This window comes from Crinia signifera, chromosome 4 (assembly GCF_055691185.1).
Source record: "Crinia signifera chromosome 4, ASM5569118v1, whole genome shotgun sequence".
Lineage (NCBI taxonomy): Eukaryota > Metazoa > Chordata > Amphibia > Anura > Myobatrachidae > Crinia > Crinia signifera.
The window spans coordinates 196,423,016-196,444,425 of NC_139220.1; the positions used below are offsets into that span (position 1 = coordinate 196,423,016).

Consider the following 21,410-nt stretch of genomic DNA (forward strand, 5'->3'; position numbering starts at 1 on the left):
TTAAATTTTTTACACAAAAATGCAGTTCTGGCTCAAAATTTTTCATTTTCACAAGGAATGAAGGAGACAAAGCACCCCAAAATATGTGCCCCAATTTCTCCCGAGTACGGCAATGCCTCACATGTGACCAAAAAATACCATTTGGGTGCATGGCAGGACTCAGAAGGGAAGGAGTGATATTTGGATTTTGCAGCACAGATTCTGGTGGAATGTTGGTGGGTGCTATGTCGCATTAGCAAGACCCCCGAAGCACCAATACAGTGGAACCCCCCCACAAGTGACCCCATTTTGCAAACTACACCCCTCAGGGAATTCATCTAGGGGTATAGTGTACATTTCAAATCCCCAGGGGTTTCACCAATTGTGGTACAACTGGGCAGTGAAAATGAAAAATTAAATTTTTTTACACAAAAATGCAGTTCTGGCTCAAAATTTTTCATTTTCACAAGGAATGAAGGAGACAAAGTACCCCAAAATATGTGCCCCAATTTCTCCCGAGTACGGCAATGCCTCACATGTGACCAAAAAATACCATTTGGGTGCATGGCAGGACTCAGAAGGGAAGGAGTGATATTTGGATTTTGTAGCACAGATTCTGGTGGAATGTTGGTGGGTGCTATGTCGCATTAGCAAGACCCCCGAAGCACCAATACAGTGGAACCCCCCCACAAGTGACCCCATTTTGCAAACTACACCCCTCAGGGAATTCATCTAGGGGTATAGTGTACATTTCAAACCCCCAGGGGTTTCACCAATTGTGGTACAACTGGGCAGTGAAAATGAAAAATTAAATTTTTTACACAAAAATGCAGTTCTGGCTCAAAATTTTTCATTTTCACAAGGAATGAAGGAGACAAAGCACCCCAAAATATGTGCCCCAATTTCTCCTGAGTACGGCAATGCCTCACATGTGACCAAAAAATACCATTTGGGTGCATGGCAGGACTCAGAAGGGAAGGAGTGATATTTGGATTTTGCAGCACAGATTCTGGTGGAATGTTGGTGGGTGCTATGTCGCATTAGCAAGACCCCCGAAGCACCAATACAGTGGAACCCCCCCACAAGTGACCCCATTTTGCAAACTACACCCCTCAGGGAATTCATCTAGGGATATAGTGTACATTTCAAACCCCAAGGGGTTTCACCAATTGTGGTACAACTGGGCAGTGAAAATGAAAAATTAAATTTTTTACACAAAAATGCAGTTCTGGCTCAAAATTTTTCATTTTTACAAGAAATGAAGGAGACAAAGCACCCCAAAATATGTGCCCCAATTTCTCCCGAGTACGGCAATGCCTCACATGTGACCAAAAAATACCATTTGGGTGCATGGCAAGACTCAGAAGGGAAGGAGTGATATTTGGATTTTGCAGCACAGATTCTGGTGGAATGTTGGTGGGTGCTATGTCGCATTAGCAAGACCCCCGAAGCACCAATACAGTGGAACCCCCCCACAAGTGACCCCATTTTGCAAACTACACCCCTCAGGGAATTTATCTAGGGGTATAGTGTACATTTCAAATCCCCAGGGGTTTCACCAATTGTGGTACAACTGGGCAGTGAAAATGAAAAATTAAATTTTTTACACAAAAATGCAGTTCTGGCTCAAAGTTTTTCATTTTCACAAGGAATGAAGGAGACAAAGCACCCCAAAATATGTGCCCCAATTTCTCCCGAGTACGGCAATGCCTCACATGTGACCAAAAAATACCATTTGGGTGCATGGCAGGACTCAGAAGGGAAGGAGTGATATTTGGATTTTGCAGCACAGATTCTGGTGGAATGTTGGTGGGTGCTATGTCGCATTAGCAAGACCCCCAAAGCACCAATACAGTGGAACCCCCCCACAAGTGACCCCATTTTGCAAACTATACCCCTCAGGGAATTCATCTAGGGGTATAGTGTACATTTCAAACCCCCAGGGGTTTCACCAATTTTGGTACAACTGGGCTGTGAAAATGAAAAATTACATTTTTTTACACAAAAATGCAGTTCTGGCTCAAAATTTTTCATTTTCATAAGGTATGAAGGAGAAAAAGCACCCCAAAATCTGTGCCCCAATTTCTCCCGAGTACAGCAATGCCTCATGTGTGACCAAAAAATGGCAGGACTCAGAAGGGAAGGAGTGATATTTGGATTTTGCAGCACAGATTCTGGTGGAATGTTGGTGGGTGCTATGTCGCATTAGCAAGACCCCCAAAGCACCAATACAGTGGAACCCCCCCACAAGTGACCCCATTTTGCAAACTATACCCCTCAGGGAATTCATCTAGGGGTATAGTGTACATTTCAAACCCCCAGGGGTTTCACCAATTTTGGTACAACTGGGCTGTGAAAATGAAAAATTACATTTTTTTACACAAAAATGCAGTTCTGGCTCAAAATTTTTCATTTTCATAAGGTATGAAGGAGAAAAAGCACCCCAAAATCTGTGCCTCAATTTCTTCCGAGTATGGCAATGCCTCATATGTGACCAAAAAATACCAGTTGGGTGCATGGCAGGACTCAGAAGGGAAGGAGTGATATTTGGATTTTGCAGCTCAGATTGTGGTGGAATGAATGGTGGGTGCTATGTGGCATTAGCAAGACCCCCGAAGCACGGTGAAATGATGAACCTAATAATCCATAGATGTGTGGTATATTTTAAAACACTCCTTTATACATAGGCCGGGTTTGTCGGGGCAAGTTTCACAGTGGAAAATAGTATCCTTTCTTATTCCCTTTTTATAGCAAACTTTGCACCTTTTTTGTGTCCTGCCCTTTTTTGCAGTGGAGGGGATTTCGTTAGGAAAATGCTGCCCTGGTACAATACGGGGGCCAGTACTAGAAGTACTGGGGCCCTCTGCCTGCTGGTTCCCAAATATTAGGCCCTTTATGACTTCCTCTTGAAAGTGCATAAATGTCCCCCTCTGGCTGGTAGAACGGAATAGCACGTAAGCGTTATACAGTGCCATCTGGATGATATACACGGCCAGCTTCTTGTACCAGATTTTTGTTTTCCGCAGGGGACTGTACGGCTTCAGTACCTGATCTGAAAGATCCACTCCGCCCATGTACTTATTGTAATCTAGGATACAATTAGGTTTTGAGGTGTGGGTACTGGTACCTCGTACAGGGACGGAGGTGGTACTGTCTCCATGAATTGTTGTCAGTATTAGGACATCCCTCTTGTCCTTATATTTGACCAACAACATATTTTCGGTGGATTGTGCCCTGCTTTCACCCCTTCTCAGTACAAGGGCAATGTGCGTTTTTGGGAGGCCTCTTTGGTTCTTGCGCACAGTACCGCAAGCTGCTGTACCTCTTGAACCAAGGGCCTTAAACAGGGGGATGCTAGTGTAAAAGTTATCCACATAGAGGTGATAACCTTTATCCAGGAAGGGGTGCACTAAATCCCAGACAATTTTTCCACTAACACCTACGAGGGAGGGGGGGCATTCTGGCGGTTCAATTCTTGAATCCTTCCCTTCATATACCCTAAACCTGTGGGTGTACCCTGAGGTGCTTTCACACAGTTTATACATTTTTATGCCATACCTTGCCCTCTTACTGGGAAGGTACTGGCGGAATTTAACCCTTCCTTTAAAATGTATAAGGGACTCGTCGATACAAATAAATTTTTCAGGGATGTACATCTCTGCAAATTTGGCACTGAAATGATCAATGACCGGCCTGACTTTGAATAGCCGGTCAAAGGTGGGATCATCTCTGGGTGGGCACTGTGCATTATCGTTGTAATGCAAAAATTTAAGGATTGTCTCAAAACGAGTCCGAGTCATGGCCACACGGTAAAGTGGGGTGCTGTACAGAACATCTGTACTCCAATATTGCCTAATTTCTGGCTTTTTTACTATGCCCATATGTAATACCAGACCCCAAAACGTCATCATCTCTACTGCATCTACAGGGGTCCACCTAGCAAATGATGACGTGGGGTTTTGAGCAATAAACTGCTGGGCATATAAATTACTTTGGTCCACCATTAAATTTATAAAATCATCAGAGAAAAATAATTTGAAAAAGTCAATTTCTCTGAGACCTGTTGAATCAAATTGGATTCCTGGGGTGGCCAAAAACTCAGGAACCTGGGGCTCAAAATTGTCTGGTGGTGGGGTCCATACGGGATCAATCATTTGGGGGGGGGGGTCTCAGCTGCTCTACGGGGGCGTCTTTGAGGGGGTCCCTCATCACTAGAGGAGGAAGATGAGGTTAAGACGAATCCTTCAAATTCCCCGCTTGCATCACTGGCTGTGTCAGAGTCAGAGGCAAGCATGGCATATGCCTCCTCCGCTGAATACATTCTTCTGGATGACTGGGATGACATTTGGGATGACATTTGGGATGCCATTTTTATTTTTGTGTTTCTGTAAGTGTAATGTTTCAACACGTGTATAGTGTAGGGGGGGTACAAACTTTATTTCAACACGGGGGGTATGTAGTGTGTAGTGTGTATGTAGTGCAGAAAAAAAAATACTTTATACAGGAATTTGATCCCAATAAAAAAAAAAAAAAAATTGAAGGGGTTAAAAAAAAAAAAAAAGGTCCTGCGCCAAAAATTTAGCACAGATGTTGGTCAGTAACGTCCGTCACTGAACAGCGCTCAAAGGCAACAGGAATTTGATCCAAAAAAAAAAAAAATTATATCAACCCTGTGCCGAAAATGCTGATCAATGATGTACGTCACTGATCAGCGCTCAGCGGCCACAGGACACCCACAAAAGCAACGTGGGTGTAAAAACTATTTAAAAAAAATAAACCACAGCACTCTCCAAAAAAAAAAACAATTTAAAAAAACTGCAGAAAAAAAATTATATCAACCCTGTGCCAAAAATGCTGTTCAGTGATGTATGTCACTGATCAGCGCTCAGAGGCCACAGGACACCCACAAAAGCAACGTGGGTGTAAAAACAATTTAAAAAAAATAAACCACAGCACTCTCCAAAAAAAAAACAATTTAAAAAAACTGCAGAAAAAAAATTATATCAACCCTGTGCCAAAAATGCTGTTCAGTGATGTATGTCACTGATCAGCGCTCAGCGGCCACAGGACACCCACAAAAGCAACGTGGGTATAAAAACAATTAAAAAAAAATAAACCACAGCACTCTCCAAAAAAAAAACAATTTAAAAAACTGCAGAAAAAAAATTATATCAACCCTGTGCCAAAAATGCTGTTCAGTGATGTATGTCACTGATCAGCGCTCAGCGGCCACAGGACACCCACAAAAGCAACGTGGGTGTAAAAACAAAACCCCACTGCACTCTCCAAAAAAAAAAAAACTGCAGATCAGTGATGCAGTGATGCAACACTGATTAGCAGTGAGGGGCAGCAGGCACACAACTGTGGGTGCAACCTGACAGGGTATATATAAAAAAAAAAACCTGGACCCCCAAAAAGTTGCTGATCAGTTAATTTATACTGATCAGCACAAAAGGGGGGGCAGCAGGGGGGCAGCAGTCAGTTGCACAGGCAGCACAAGCGTTGGTGCAACTGACAGGTATATATATAAAAAAAAAAAACCCTGCACCCCCAAAAAGTTGCTGATCAGCACAGATATACTGATCAGCACAAAAGGGGGGGCAGCAGACACAAAATATAGCACTCTCTATCACTCTCTGTCACTATCTCTCACTATCTCTGACTATCTCTCACTATCTCTCAATATCTGTCACTCTATGACACTGCAGCAGCAGCACACAGGAAGTGACAAGATCCAGGAAGCATCCAGCTGCTGGCAGCACGCTACCAGCGGTGGTCAGGTAAGTATCAGGCAAGGATCAGGTATGTGTATCACGACAGATTGGCACGGTGACCGTTCTGCACGCAATTCCAGACCGGAATGGCGTCTGCAGCGCAGTCACCGTTAGTTTAAATCACGCGCCATGGCTGTGATTGGTCCGTCGGTCCGACGGACCAATCACAGCCTTGGGGGCAGGTGGGGTGAGGTGTGGTCATCACCGGTGACCCCCTCACGCCCCCTCCCACCCGGCGGTGATTGATCCCTGTGTTACCGAGCGTCTGATTCGCCGGTAACACAGGAAAACGCTGCGACTGGCTGTTCACATTGAACAGCCAATCACAGCGATCGCCGACGGGGGGGAGGCATCGCCGACGGGGGGGAGGCATCGCCGCCCCCCCTGGGCATGCAGGGACATGTCTGCTGTCAGGGACAGCAGACATGTTTAAACTGTCACCGCGTCTATAGACGCGGGGACAGTTTAAAGTCATGACGTATATATACGTCATGTGTCGGGAAGTACATCCCGGCCATGACGTATATATACGTCAAATGTCGGGAAGGGGTTAAGTGGCAATTTTTGAACCTAGCTGTGGCGGGAGGGCGCTCTCGATCAGCGGTCAAGTTTGAAGTACAGGAGGTCACTGTGAGGTATTGCCACCCTCTGCCAGGAATGCTGGTGAGTCCTGCCCCCTCGGGACGTTGGACACTTATTAGAACTGTCCTCACCATGCACTAGGAGGGGCGGCAAGACAGTCACAGCGCGGGCTGTGCTTTGAATCCAATGGGGGCGGTTCATCGCCCTGGTTACAAGTTGGGGCGTTGTAGTCACCGCCATTGTTAACGTTTTATGACTTAGCTGGTCTCCAAGCGCTCTCCAGGCCATCCCTTTTCAATAGGGTCATACCACAATAAATACCGTTGACCTTTTAAACTTACGCAGTGGTTGTCCGTGTGATTATTTCAGGTCATGTGTCCGTGTGATTTATTTCAGGTCATGTGTCCGTGTGATTTTCTTCTAAGGGTAATCAAGGTTTAAGTTAAAAGAAAAGGTTAATCACAATAATGCAATAGGCGCCTTATTAAGCTGGGTACATGCAAGTAAATATATCTGCAGATCATAGGGGGAGGGGCCCTAAACTGCAGATCAATTGATGGGATTGGCAGTACAGGAGGAACTATTTAGCCTACAGGGGGGATAGTACACGACACGATAAAGTGGGTACACGCTAAATGATATGCACAATAATATCATTAACAACATCGTTATCATGCATACAGTTGGCTAAAATAACATAGCTTATACCCAGCTTTAGGAGTTGATTGGTTGTAGAACCATTTATCATAGTCTAGGCCAGTGGTAGCCAACCCTAGCCCTCGAGAGCTACCAACAGTTCACATTTTCCAGACAACCTAGCTGCTGCACAGCTGCACTCATTAATCACTGACACAATTTAAAAGATCCACGGATGGAGCTAATTTGCTCACTTGTGATTCTGTGAGGAGACCTGCAAAACATGCACTGTTGGTAGCTCTCGAGTGTGGCTACCCCAGGTTTAAAAGGTGCCCACACACGACAGCAATTTTTTTGGCCAATTTATCTGGCAATTTTCCTGCAAATCATTTGCGATCATAAATGACCACGATACGATGCGCACACCCGCGGATCTTAAGCTGCATCTTCAGATCTTGCATGTTACAGGGAAGATTCGAAGATGCAGCTAAAAATCTGCTGGACTTGCTTGGTGCTTGGGTACTCAGGTGTTATGGGGCAGTCGGGCATTTAGGAGTTGGGATGCTCGGGTGTTCGGGCACTCATTTATTTGGGAGTTGTAGCACTCTGGCGCATTCAGGCTTTAGGATGAGTATTCAAGGGTTTGCTGGTATTTGGGAGTTGGTGTCCTCGGGCGTGCTCACGTACTCAGGCACTCTAGTGCACTCAGGGAGTTGGGATGTTATAGTATTTGGGAGTTGGGGTGCTCAGGTGTTCCGGCGGTTGGACACGTTCAGGCATTCAAGCGTTCGGGCTTCCAGGCTATCGGTGGGGGTCAACGAAGTGAGTGCAGATTGTGCATACCTACAGGTCAGTAGCATGCAATCTTCCGGGGGAGCCTCAACCGGCAGCATAGCTCTCCCTGGAAACTTACCGGGCATACCACCAAAAATCTTTGGCAAAATGTACTCTTTGCACATTCTGATTCATTCACTCGGATACCAATTTGCATCCTTGCGAGTAACCCGAGCGTCCCATCCTGTGATGTCAGCTGCCCGCCCCCCGCATGTTCGTCAAGGCTCTATTAGCATGGGAATGCCCAAGAAATGCTGGGCATTTCCATATGATAATGGGCCAGCCCGCTGCACCCCCCTCTCCCCCCCCACATACACACAAGCATGGGACCAGTTGCACCAAGTGCATACACATGCACAAAAATGATCATTCTAGTGTGTGGGCATCTTAAATTTACTGTATCAGGCTTTAACAGGATAGATCTTGTTTAGGAGTTGGAGCCCACATATATCAAGCTTTTCCTCAGTAATGGTAATTTAAATCAAACTCTTTGTTGGTACTATTAAATGTAAGCAAAGGTCTTCTTAGTTGCTACGGGTTACTGCATGTTACTTCGTATAGCACACTGGGCCTAATTCAGCATCGCTAAATTAAGAAAACGCAATCTAGTAGACCAGGCATTCCAACCACGGTCCTCAAGGCACACCAACAGTGCAGGTTTTGTAGATATCCAGGCTTGAGCACAGGTGACAATTAGTATCTGAGGGATTCTGATTAAACCATCTGTGCTAAAGCCTGGATATCACTAAAACCTGCACTGTTGGTGTGCCTTGAGGACCATGGTTGGGAATGCCTGTAGTAGACTATCAAATGACTGCACATGTGCAATTTTCACATTGTGTATGTGCACCCGCAATTTGTGTATGCATTCTTCTACAATCCATACAGCCAGCACTCTCTGCCTTCACAACAAATCAGGCATGCGGCGATGGCGGTTTTTCTTATACCAGAATCTCCTCTTTAGCTTCCACAATCAATCATATATATGAAAGAGAAAGAAGAGAACAATGCAATGTCTAGTACGTCTATAATTCAGATCATACTCAGGGGGGGGGTTTATATGGTGACCCCAGAAAGATGCGTACCCTAACTCACGTCAAAAGACGTGAGAACCTGTGTATAAAGGTATCTTTAATCCGGGTCACTCTGGTGATGTTAGTAATAGTTCCCTCCACCAGATGGTATTAGAAGGACGTACCGTAAGGCTGCAGCCTTGACAAAGATAGGAGTACCTATCGAAACGCGTCGGTGGAGAGGGGTGCCAACCTTTGTGTACTGTGATCTGTATTTGGGCGGTAAAGTGTTTGCGCATGTGGCCACTGCGCACTTTCAGGTACCGCCTATTATTTCCAACTTCCAGCCACTATTCTGTTTTATGCACCTTGAATAAAAAATTGAAAATAAGAGAGATTCTCTCGTTATTTTTCATTTGCAATACATGCCTGAGTCTATGCCCATGGAGTGACTATCCTAGTCCATGGAGGCCAAGCTTATGACTCTAAAGATAACATTATAGGAGTTATCAAAGTGTACGTTATGTGAGTACGGAACATCCTTCTAATACCATATGGTGGAGGGAACTATTACTAACATCACCAGAGTGACCCGGATTAAAGATACCTTTATACACAGGTTCTCACTTCTTTTGACGTGATTTAGGGTACGCATCTTTCTGGGGTCACCATATAAATTATAGACGTACTAGACATTGCATTGTTCTCTTCCATATATATATATATATATATATATATATATATATATATATATATATATATTTGATTGTGGAAGCTAAAGAGGAGATTCTGGTATAAGAACAACCGCCATCGCCGCATGCCTGATTTGTTGTGAAGATTGTTGCTGAAAAAGGACTGTGTGGTGGTCCTAGTTTGAAGGCTTGGCAGAAGGCATTGGGTAGCGCCTTGGGACTTTTTTTCTTTTCTTGTTAGCACTCTCTGCCTGGCTGCCATTTCTTTAAATTAGCTGTGTCCAGCGGCGAGAGACATCCCCCTTGGCAACGAGCAATTTCACTCCCTCTTGGCAACAAGCATGTATTCCCCCTTGGCAATGAGCATGTAGGTAACAGGCATTATGGTGTGTGGTCTTATCTGTAATAGGCATGTGGCTTTATGTGTAATGGGTATTAGAGTTTGTTAAAATGTGTAATCTAAAGGTTAATACCGTGCCCCTTTTGTGATGCCACGCCTCCTTCCCATGAGGCCACACAGCTTTGCTGCGCAAAGGTCCACCTTGCTTGTATCACAGGGTCTCTGCAATGCTGTCTGAGACACTGCGCCTCTGCAGCACCACCACCCCCCCCCCCCCCCCAACTAGTTAGCATGTTCACCCAGGAGCTGTGTGTTATTTTTGCAGGATTCTGTTTTCTTCACAACCTGCCGTTTTTTTTTTAATTCTGTCAGGGTGCTTTCTGGGTACTCAGAAGCCCCCCCCCCCCCCCATGAGCCACTGCATTTTTCTGTCCAAAAGTATTGCCAGCCATTTTCAAGTACCTATTACGCAACATGTGTCATAGGTAGCCTGTAGGGTAGATGGCATTACCCTTTGCAACTGAACCCCGCTGGGAGGTGCTTTAGAAATCTGTCCAATTTCTATGGTGGAAACAAAGGGCGGTATTCAATGAGCTGAATCGTTTGTCACAGCGATTCAGTTTTTTCATTCGCCAGCCAATCGCCGTTTTTTTGCTGCCAATCGCCATGCATGGGGATTCGTGTGGAGTCGCCGAGTCACCCTATTCAACGTGGCTGAGAATCGCCGGCCCTAACGGCGATTCTCAGCCAACCCTGCGTTTCCCAAAACAGCGTCAGTAATGTCGTCAGTGTTTAAAAAAATGCAGTGAAATGCAAGAGAAATGCAAATTACCCTGAATAAACGCTTCCAATACTGCAGACGGCAAAATCGGGGTAATCTGCACAAAGGGCAAACGAAGGAGTGAGGTGGGGAGGAGAATCATGGGTAAGTGAGGTGCACCATGGGTAAGAACAGTGCTTTGTGGGAGAAAAAAAAAATACCTCAAAAAATTAAATATATATTTGTATAGCACTTCTACGACCATCACATCACACAAGGGCAGCAAATAATAATACATTACACTTGCACAGTTAAATAGAACACTTAAAACCAATTATTTGACATGTTCCTATCAAAGTTCACCAGAAAAAAATGACGAGGGACACTCGGTGAGGAACGGCGATATGTAACAAGAAAAAGGAATCGCCAACTTCACATTGAATACACTTTTGGCGATTCCCCTCGACTACCGTCGATTCCCCATGCAAAATCCTATAGACTAAAAACGGCGATTTTTAGAGAATTACATTTGGCGATTGGTGCTTCATTCACCGGTCCTCAACGGCGATTATAGGTCATTGAATAGGGTGATTCGCTTATACAGCTCATAAAATCGCCGGCACACATGAAAAAAAACACAGAATCGCCATAAAACTTGGCGATTCTGGCTCATTGAATACCGCCCAAAATATGGTGATGTATGGAAGCAGATTACAAAAAAAGGAGTTCTCCCAAAAATTCTGGAGCATAACTTGTTCATACAAAACTTAATCACAAATTTTTACCAATTTGCTATTTTTGTACCCAGCTATACAGTAGTGGTAGGTAATTGGCTTCAGATGACAATAACTCAGGTATACTTACTGCTGTCTGGTAGGATCTGTATTCTGAACACTGGCATCGTAAACCCCCTGTCATTCATAAGTGTACCCAAATTACCCTTTACTCTTATATTAAGACAAAAAAAAAATTATATTCTATATAAAAAATATTGGACATGGTTGGAGGATGCTTTGATAGAACCTATTGATGACATTAGGTAAATATTATTTGGGCTGGTGCTAGGGTGTCTGGCGCCCCCCTGCAAACTATAAATTTGGACCCTCCAATACTTTACAAAGAGACAGTGCTTGCCAAAGGCATACGCTAAATAAAAGTATGTATATACAAATAATGTGCCTAGTAGATGCACTAGGGTATCTAGACATTTAGGTACCCTGTACCAGAAAAGGAAATTGTCCCTGCTCACCACACTCCACATGCACAACATAAAACCAGTGATAGTGTGTAAATTTTCGGCGCACACTATTGCCGATTAAACATTAAGTCACACATCGTAACGCCCATTACATATTATGCCACATGTCGTACAGCCCGTTACAGATTACGCCCCCCCCCCCCCCTTCTACACCAGGGACGTCAGTTATACACTTTTCTCGGGGGCGGGAGTGCTGCTGGCATGAGGGGGGGCAGGTGTCTGCGGCGTGCTGGGATGTGTAGTTTCACAACAGCTGGAGGGCCGTAGTTTAGCCATGCCTGATCTATGAGATGTTTAGCACGTCAGCCATTTTAATATGATTGACCCTTTAAAATAATTGGACAGCTGGTCAAGATAATTATTTTTTTTTATTAGCATCAGATAAACAGTATTACAACTGAATGCAGAAAACAGGTAAACTGTTTGCAGTCTTGTTAATCATTACATACCAAACATTCTAGGCCAATGACAGTAATGTGCCTACAATTCCAATCTAGAATATCCCTGGATCTAAAAGTGCTGCATGGACAAAGCGCAAGTCAAATTAGACTTCAGTATTCATCATCTTCCTCATCTGCACCATCATTAGAGTCAGTTCCCACCTCTTCATAATCCTTTTCCAACGCGGCCATATCCTCTCTTGCTTCAGAGAACTCACCTTCCTCCATCCCCTCTCCTACATACCAATGTACAAACGCCCTTTTGGAATACATTAGGTCAAACTTATGGTCCAGCCTGGCCCAGGCCTCGGCTATAGCTGTAGTATTACTCAGCATACAGACCGCACGTTGAACTTTGGCCAAGTCCCCACCTGGGACCACAGTTGGGGGTTGGTAGTTAATTCCAACCTTAAAACCAGTAGGACACCAATCAACAAACTGGATGGACTTTCTGGTTTTAATTGCGGCTATTGCAGCATTGACATCTTTGGGCACCACATCACCTCTATATAACAGACAGCAAGCCATGTATTTACCACGTCTGGGGTCACATTTAACCATCTGATTTGAGAACTCAAAGCAAGCATTTGTTATCTCTGGCACAGACAACTGCTCATGGTATGCTTTCTCTGCAGATATTATGGGCGAGTATGTGACCAGTGGGAAATGAATTCTAGGATAAGGTACCAAGTTAGTTTGAAACTCTGTTAAATCAACATTCAACGCACCATCAAACCTCAAAGAAGCTGTAATAGAGGAGACTATCTGGCCTATTAATCTGTTTAAGTTGGTATAGGAGGGACGCTCAATGTCCAGGTTCCTGTTGCATATATCATAGATTGCCTCATTGTCTACCATAAAGGCACAGTCTGAATGTTCCAGAGTTGTGTGGGTTGTCAGAATAGAGTTGTATGGTTCCACCACTGCAGTGGAAATCTGTGGCGCAGGATAAACTGAGAACTCCAGCTTTGACTTCTTTCCATAGTCAACAGAAAGTCGTTCCATCAACAGTGAAGTGAAACCAGATCCTGTGCCACCGCCAAAACTATGGAAGATGAGAAATCCTTGAAGGCCACTGCATTGGTCAGACTGAAACACAAAACATAGTATTAGAATAAAGACATAATGTTATTATATATTTCTAAGCACTATCTAGCTTATTTATTCAGACCATGGAGAAGACTTGCAAAAACATAGTACCCAACATTTTTGCAGCCAAGTAATGTTTTATGGTGAGCAGAGGTTACACTATGCTATTAACCCTTTTTATCAGACATCCTTTGTACAATCAGGAAGCCATGGTATTCAGGCAGTATTTTACAGGTCATATGTACAAAAACTTTATACATGATGCGGAAGCACATGAAGTTTACTAGTAGCAGCATGATATTCTAGTAGTCTTTCAGAGTACAGAGGTGTCCTCATACATCTAGCTTCAATATTCCATAGTGCTCAAAGCCACCAGATCTTGTGCACCTGGCTAGCATTACTTATATTTTGCAAAAATGCAACTAACCACACAGCAAGGTGACTAGGATGCACCAGGAGACCGGTGGAATCATAATGGGGCGAGGCTGCAACATCAAAATACCAGATCCTGCAGTGTAACATCACACTGTAGGAGCCAATACTGTAGCAACAGCACAAAATTGTGGGGGCCCCCACAGACTCTGTTGCACACAGATATACATCATATACCGTAGTCTCACATTGATACTAACATTTTTTTTGTCAAACGAGATGCCCGATGCTAGCAAAGCTTCATGGGGCTGGTTTGATGTGACTGCAGAAATGTATTAGGACACATCTGTACCAGAAATGCTCTACCAAATAGGTATTTTTGGGAACAATTAAAACAAAGCTATAAACTGCAATCGTGTTCCTTTAACCTCGCATACTGGACACCTATTGAAACACTTTGCTTACCAGGCCAGGTAGACTTCAGAATGAGGTGTACCCTAGCTATAAACATAATGATGCATGGACTTTGCAGGGGAAAATAGCACAATGTATCGCTAGCCAACACATTTAAATGCTTGGTTTACCGATGTGTCCAATTGGAGAATTAAGGCAAAGGTTATTTGGCTACAAAATATAAGTCTTACAACATCATTGCATAACAAAAAAGTCTTAGTTTATCCAAACTCATGGTTATCAGTAGGTTGCAAAGCCAGTTATGTGCCATTTTCTGATTATAGGCAGATGTACTAACCCCCCCCCCCCCCTTAGTGCTTCTCAAATAACTGGTCCCGCTTCTCCTGTGGAATGAGATGCAGGCACCCATTATTGCCTAGTGTATTAACCCCCAGCAAGCCGATAAGGAGAGCCGTTATGCCCAGCGTTTTGCAGATTTTATATAATGTATAGCTAAAACTGTGGCAGGGCATGCTGGGACATGTAGATCCACAACAGCTGGAGGGTCATGAGTTTGACTACAATGGTCTAAACTTACAGTAGAACCATTGTGGCTAGTTAACACAAGCAGAGTTCTACCACTTACCATTTTACGTAATCTATCCATAACATTATCAACTATCTCCTTTCCAATTGTATAGTGACCTCGGGCATAGTTATTTGCTGCATCTTCCTTGCCAGTAATGAGCTGTTCTGGATGAAACAGTGACCGGTACAAGCCAGTTCTTATCTCATCTGTAATGATAGAGACAAAGAAGTACTGTGCTTAGATACATTTTCTGGATTTGCAAACAAAAATAAAGCATAGTTTACTTTTACAAGGCACTGGACCTGGCACAATAGCAGGCTGCACAGACCATAAAGGAAGTCATTAAGTCACTATCCCCATCCACAAACCCAACCCATTGCAAAAAATAAAAAAGTTACTTAAACTGGGTACACACCTAAAGATTTGTCCAATCTGTCTGGTGGAAACAAACAAAAAAAAAGTGTAATTAAGCAAACAATCAACCATTTGCTCCCAAATGGACAAAAAAAATAAATTGTTCTTTATGAAATAAAACAGAATTTACTGATGTGTGAGCAACCTTTGTCCTTTTGCCAGCAAACTGTAGATTTTCATTTGCTCAATTACATTGCCAGATTTGTTTCCGCCAGACAGATTGGACATACAGTTGTGTACCCTGCATCAAAAATATGGTATAAAAGGGTTTCCATAAATGGAGCCTCCGTCTCCCCCCTCCCCCTCTCATTGCATGAGAGTTTAAATACTTGTAGATAACCTCCCTGCTGGACAGCTTCATTATTTTCAAATGCTGGTTATTTTTAAAAAAATAAAAACACCCCGCCACAAACTTACCAATAACAGTTGGCTCCAGGTCAACCATTACCTTTTTAAAAAAATAAAAACACCCCGCCACAAACTTACCAATAACAGTTGGCTCCAGGTCAACCATTACCGCCCGTGGCACATGTTTGCCTGCCCCAGTTTCACTGAAGAAAGTCCCAAAAGAGGAATCCAACTGTTTAATCTTATCCGGAGCAATAACACCATCAGGTTGGAGTCCATGCTCTAGACAATACAGCTCCCAACAGGCATTGCCCATCTGGACTCCTGCTTGGCCAATATGTATAGAGAGGCACTCCCGCTGTAAAGTAAAAACATATTAGACAGGAACAGTCCCACAAACATTATAATAATCGTAGACTCCCAGCTAGGAGAGGAACCATTCTGCTTACTTAAGGTGCGTACACACGGGGGCGATTATAGCAAATATCGCTGAGCGACCATATTGCTCCCGTTTTCTGACCTTAGTGGTCGCAGGAGCAAGCTCCTGCGACCAGCTGATTTCCACTGCTGGGCTCCCCCGGCAGTTTTTTTAATCAGCGACCATCTCTTGTCGCGGATGCAAACGGGTCTCCAAGCAATATATTGCCCCATGTGTACAGGGCTTTACAGAACCTCCAACTCAAAAGAGGAAAGTATTGTGAACAAGCCAGTTAATCTAGCTTTGCAGGTACATATGCAGAGTTATGTAGGATACACACCAGGACAACCATGATCCCACAGATCATGAAACTAATTCCTTTTAAATCGCACAATGGACTGGAGTACACTAACTGCACCCAATCCACTGTAAACAGCAAATCTTCACTGCAGCAAGTAAAATCTCCAATCCAACAGAGGACTACAGGGGCACCCATCGGATCAGAATCTTACTGAAAACAGGTCAAATTCTGCTCTTTTTAAATAAATCAGTCATACAGTGCATCAAAAGGGGGCTGGAACCCAGTATTACATTGCTATCCACTTATGAAAAAAAAACCCTCACAAAATGGAACTGCAAAAGCACCTTAAAATGAAAGACAGATTTTTTTTTTTTTTTTTAACATTACCACATTAAATTGAATGGACTTCAACCCCACCCCAGAAAAGACCAGAAACAACCACCCTCACCATTAACAGACCTACAACGCACATACATTCTTAAACATTTATCAAAAAAAGAAAATTCTGCTGAGATCTATGGAAAAACTTACAATCAAAAATTCATTTTTAAAACACTACATCATAAAATCAGTAATAAACAGTTACACAATGCCTATAGACTAACAGCTCAACTACAAACTAAAGAACTCATATTCATGCACTAATATGAATAAAAGAAACCCGGTTACAAATAAACATTTCATATCCTCCGTCACTCACCATTGTCTTGTCTTCTACTAGTCTGCTGCAAACAGAATGAACAAAAAGGCTGTACAGGGCCTACTCCCAGCTGGAACTATAAGAACTTGTGCAAATTAAGCAATCCCAGCTGTGGGAGATGGGAAGGGCTCAGATTCTTAAAGTGGAACGAACACGTCAAAATGAAAAAAAAAAAAAAAAAAAACATTTCCACATTTACAAAACAAGATTGGCTGTTGGAATTGTGTTTGTTCTCATTTATCATTAAATACCATACAAATTACAGCAAAAAATAAGACAATGTGCAAGAGCCATGTTTTGTTTACCTTGAGAGCAGGTTATCGTTCTAAGGAGTACATTTTATAAAAGCTAAAATGCATACCCTCCAACATGACCCATTCCATTAGGTACAAAATGCTCTGTTTCTGGACTTCCCTGCCAGTGGCAGTAACAGAGGTGAGGCTCTAGCACAGTCCAATATTCTAAAAGGGGAGCCACACCTACTGCCACCTCAAACATCACTGCCTGGATCACTGGCAGTTGATGTGACCTCCCCTCTTTGAATTTTGGACTGTGCTGGAGCCCCACCTCTGTAACTGCCACTGGCAGGGAAGTCCAGGAACAGAGCATTTTGTACCTAATGGAATGGGTCATGTTGGAGGGTATGAAAATGAAAAGAGGTTACTGCTGTATGTTGCCCATAGCAACCATTTGGATTCTGTCTATAATTTCTTTATTGCATCCTAGAAAATTATAGACAGAATGTGAGTGGTTGCTAATGGAAACATGACACTGCACTCAATGCAAATTTTCCCTAAATTATCCACATTAAATGGACCGTCTGGGTATTAACGTGCAGAGAAGCCCATAGATTCCGGGTACTTCATTCTGATCTATGTGCTCCCCGTGCGTTTGCACTGGGGAGCAATGTTTTGTTTTTGCGCATGCGCATAACCATTTATGCGCATGTGCATGCTCTGTTTGCGAACGGATGTGGTGCCTTGTATAGGCACCGGCCCATTCACACAGAGCAGTGCGGGCAGGGGCATGGGGCGGCGGGCACAGGTTGCGCAACGCTGGGCTTTCCCATGCAAATGGTGCCGTGACGCGGGTGCCTCGGATGGGCAGCTGACGTCACCGGATGTCAGCTGATGTCAGCAGGGCGCTGCAAATCTGAACTCATTCGATGGTCAGCACATGCGTTGGCATGCATACTGGTGGTGGGCGCCATTTAGTTAACCAGAATGACCCCCTGCAGAAACGGGATGCGGTTGGCATATCGACAATAAAAAGGTCAACAGTGAATAGGTCGACCACAATTGGTTGACAGGTGGAAACATGAAAAAGGTAGACAAACCTTAAGGTGCGTACGCACTGTCCTATGTATCGGCCATTCTAGTGAATGGCTGATACAGTATATCGATGAACCATCGGCCACTGTGTACAAGCGATATATCTGTGATCAGCGTTGTTCACAGATATATCTCATCGGCTCAACAACACAGCCAATGCTCAATATATCTAGATATATATTGGCGCATTGCGCGAGCCGACAACCGCCTGTACAGCCAGGCCAGGGGCCATCGGAGATTGACAGCTCAGTGGGCATGCGCATGCAAATGCACCCCCACACTTGTGATGTCAGTTCCAACGTATTGGGCAGTGTGTATGGAGTACATGCTGCCCGATCTGTCTGTAGATATATCTGTAGATCAGTTGATTTATCTCATATAATATTCCAGGGAGCTGAAGGCAGGAAGAAGGAGAATTAAAAACAAAACACATGGAATGGACAGCCGCTAATTGGCTGAGAGGTCTATCAGTCAATCAACGGCTGCCTATTCGTTTGAACGTGTTTTTTTTTTAAATTCTACTGCCACCCGCAACCCACCGTCTGCTGCCCACCGCCCGCCGCAGAGCGGTGATAGCGCCTTATCTTATGCACAGCCCATCCGACTTCCGACTCCTATAAGATGCGCACAGCAACGCGCATTGGATCAGATTGGATGTCAGACACATCCAATTTGGGCCCGATCTCGGCCCGTTCTGTCGGAATCGGGTGAAATCGGGCACAAATCGGACATAAGTATATGGGCAACTTAAGGCTTTCACAAATCTGCTAAAGAAACAGGCTGGAAGAGATCATCTCTGACATCAGAGACCCACCCCAAAAATGCCTTGGCATGCCATTGTTATGACAAACACACCCAGAAAATGCCATGTATCTGCCCCTAAATCCTGGCTTCTCGTATAACTGTACCACATCCCCTCGCTTGCCATGCTTTGGGCACACTATTAGGTTCTCCCTCTTTGTCCATTTGGATATTAAAGAATAAAAAAAAACACCTGTTTTAGAAAAAAAATGTTTAAAACTCACGTCAACCTTTTTCATGGCGACCTTTCCCATCTCGACCTATTGTATGCATCGACCTTTTGATCATGTCGACTTATGGTATGTAGACCCTTTTCATGTGTCGACCTATGGCCTGTCAACCAATAGTGGTCGACCAATTAACTCTTGACCAATTTATTGTCGACCTGCCGACCGCACCCCCTAGATATATGAGACAAAGTAGCACTATGGGCAGAGGGGTAGGCAGCAAATATATAGGTCAGAGTAGTACTTTGGGTAGAGGCAGGGCCAGCACTACCTGCTCAGCAGAGGATGCAGTGCAGGGTGGCACTAGGCTGGAGAGGCGTTCTCCCCACTCTGCCTCCCTTGCTGCTGTGTGTTCAGTTGCTCATGCTGGCTGCTGCTGTACCTGTCACAGGGTAGAACAGGCATCGGCGGCAGCAGCAAGAAGAGTCCTCTCTAACACCCCCTTTGACAGCACCAGACAGCGGGCCCTGAATAGGGGTGGAGCTACATAGGTTGGAGGGGCGGGGCTAAATGGCATAATGGGGCGGATCTACATAGAAGCCGATTTGGGGCCTAATTCAGACCTGTTCACTAGGCTTCACTCGCAGCCTATTGAACAGGTAAATGTTTTTTTGGTACTTGTGTAGTTTCACGGCGCCAGTATGGCTCTATGCGTCTGAGTCCCCTTGCGGGGCACGCTTCGCTCGCCCACGCTGTGGGCTCGGTGGCTCTCTACGCTCGCCACGCTATTTAAAATCAACTCCATGCTAACATGGATAGTGGAGGTATGAACTATCCATGTTGGCATGGAGTTAAGTTACTTTTTTTAACATAGTTTGTGGCGAGCGTAGAACCCGAAAGTAACACGGCGCCATGCTGGCGCCGTGAAACTACACAAGTACCGTTTTTTTTTACTTGTTCCCAAATTAAAGTGGACACTCAGCATTTCTCTGGGCGCCTCCACTGTTTTTGTGGGAGATATGGTCATTGGGTCATCAGCAAGTTGTTAGACAGTCATTAGGCCGACACGTGACGACAGGTGGTATTTCATGCCCTACCATCCACTAGGGTGTGGTGGAAGAATAAAATAGTGTGCCAAGCATACGGAGGCAGTGAGCGTGAAGCATGGCGAGTGCAGCGGTGCACTTTAACCTGTGTCCATGTCAACTGTGTTAACATTCGGGTCAAAAAAACTGTGAAAAACCCCATGTTGACCTTTTGACTGTCGACCTAACCCCTGTTGACCTAATGGTCCTGTCGACCTTATGACCCTGTCGATCTAACCCATGTCGACCTAGACTCATGTCGACCTTCCTGCATGTCGACCTAGACACATGTTGCCCTAAATGCAGGCGACCTAATGGTGTCAACCTAATGACTGATCCACAGCCTTTTGTGGGCACGCCCAGGAAATGCTGGGCGTTCTCATGCTCCAGCCCACTATCCGCCTCCTTCATACTACCGTCTGGGCGAATGCCTCGGCTAGTGTGATACTCACTGAAGGCATTTGCACAGCGGGTCTGCACATGTGTATTTTCACCCAATAGCATGCGTAGACCCGCAACAACGATCCCTGGGCTGAATTTGCTCAAGAACAAGCGGACCTGTATCCACATACCCTCCAACTGTACCGAATTTGCCGGTACAGTACCGTTTTTTAACAGTCTGTACCGGCAAATCCAGTATGTACCGATTTTTCAATCACAGCGGGTGCACGGTGAAATCATTCCTGTTGCTCCCGGGCCCCGCTCCGGCGTGTGCTGCTTGGTCCGCCGGCTCTCCCCTCTCCCCCTCCCGTTCCCATGAGTGCGTCATGACGTCACGCGCCGGCACTGGCACCGCGCACTCAGAGTCAGGGGAAAGGCGGCTGGGCGTCTCTGCCCTCACTGTCTGTCTGGACACCAATCTCTGTGGGGGAGAGGGGTGCGGTGGGCAGCTGAGCCGCGGCACGCATGAGGGGGTATCCATCCCACAGATCCGACTTCACAGCGGACCGTCCAAAGCCTCAGCCGGTGCCACACATCACCTACAATGCAGAGCAAGTAGGTGGCTCTGCTCAGCAGGCTGCACTTTGAAAATCACTCCAGTCTTGTCTATCCAGGGCTGCAGCTCATGTCACATGTGGTTTGGTGGGCTGCTG

General features: G+C 44.8%; 1 protein-coding gene across 2 annotated transcripts; it reads right to left on the reverse strand.

Annotated features, from left to right (window-relative positions):
* Positions 1–12,217: 12,217 nt before the first annotated feature.
* LOC146074821 (tubulin alpha chain) lies at positions 12,218–17,083 on the reverse strand. Of its 2 annotated transcripts, XM_083183340.1 has the most exons (4): positions 16,933–17,083; positions 15,652–15,871; positions 14,809–14,957; positions 12,218–13,397 (listed from the first exon to the last, which is right to left on the reverse strand). In XM_083183340.1, the coding sequence occupies exons 1-4, from the start codon at positions 16,933–16,935 to the stop codon at positions 12,420–12,422; spliced, it is 1,350 nt and encodes a 449-aa protein (XP_083039466.1). In that variant the 5' UTR covers positions 16,936–17,083; the 3' UTR covers positions 12,218–12,419. The 2 variants fall into 2 exon arrangements, with proteins under 2 accessions (XP_083039466.1, XP_083039467.1); XM_083183341.1 differs by lacking the exons at positions 15,652–15,871; positions 16,933–17,083 and adding an exon at positions 15,583–15,610.
* Positions 17,084–21,410: the final 4,327 nt, after the last annotated feature.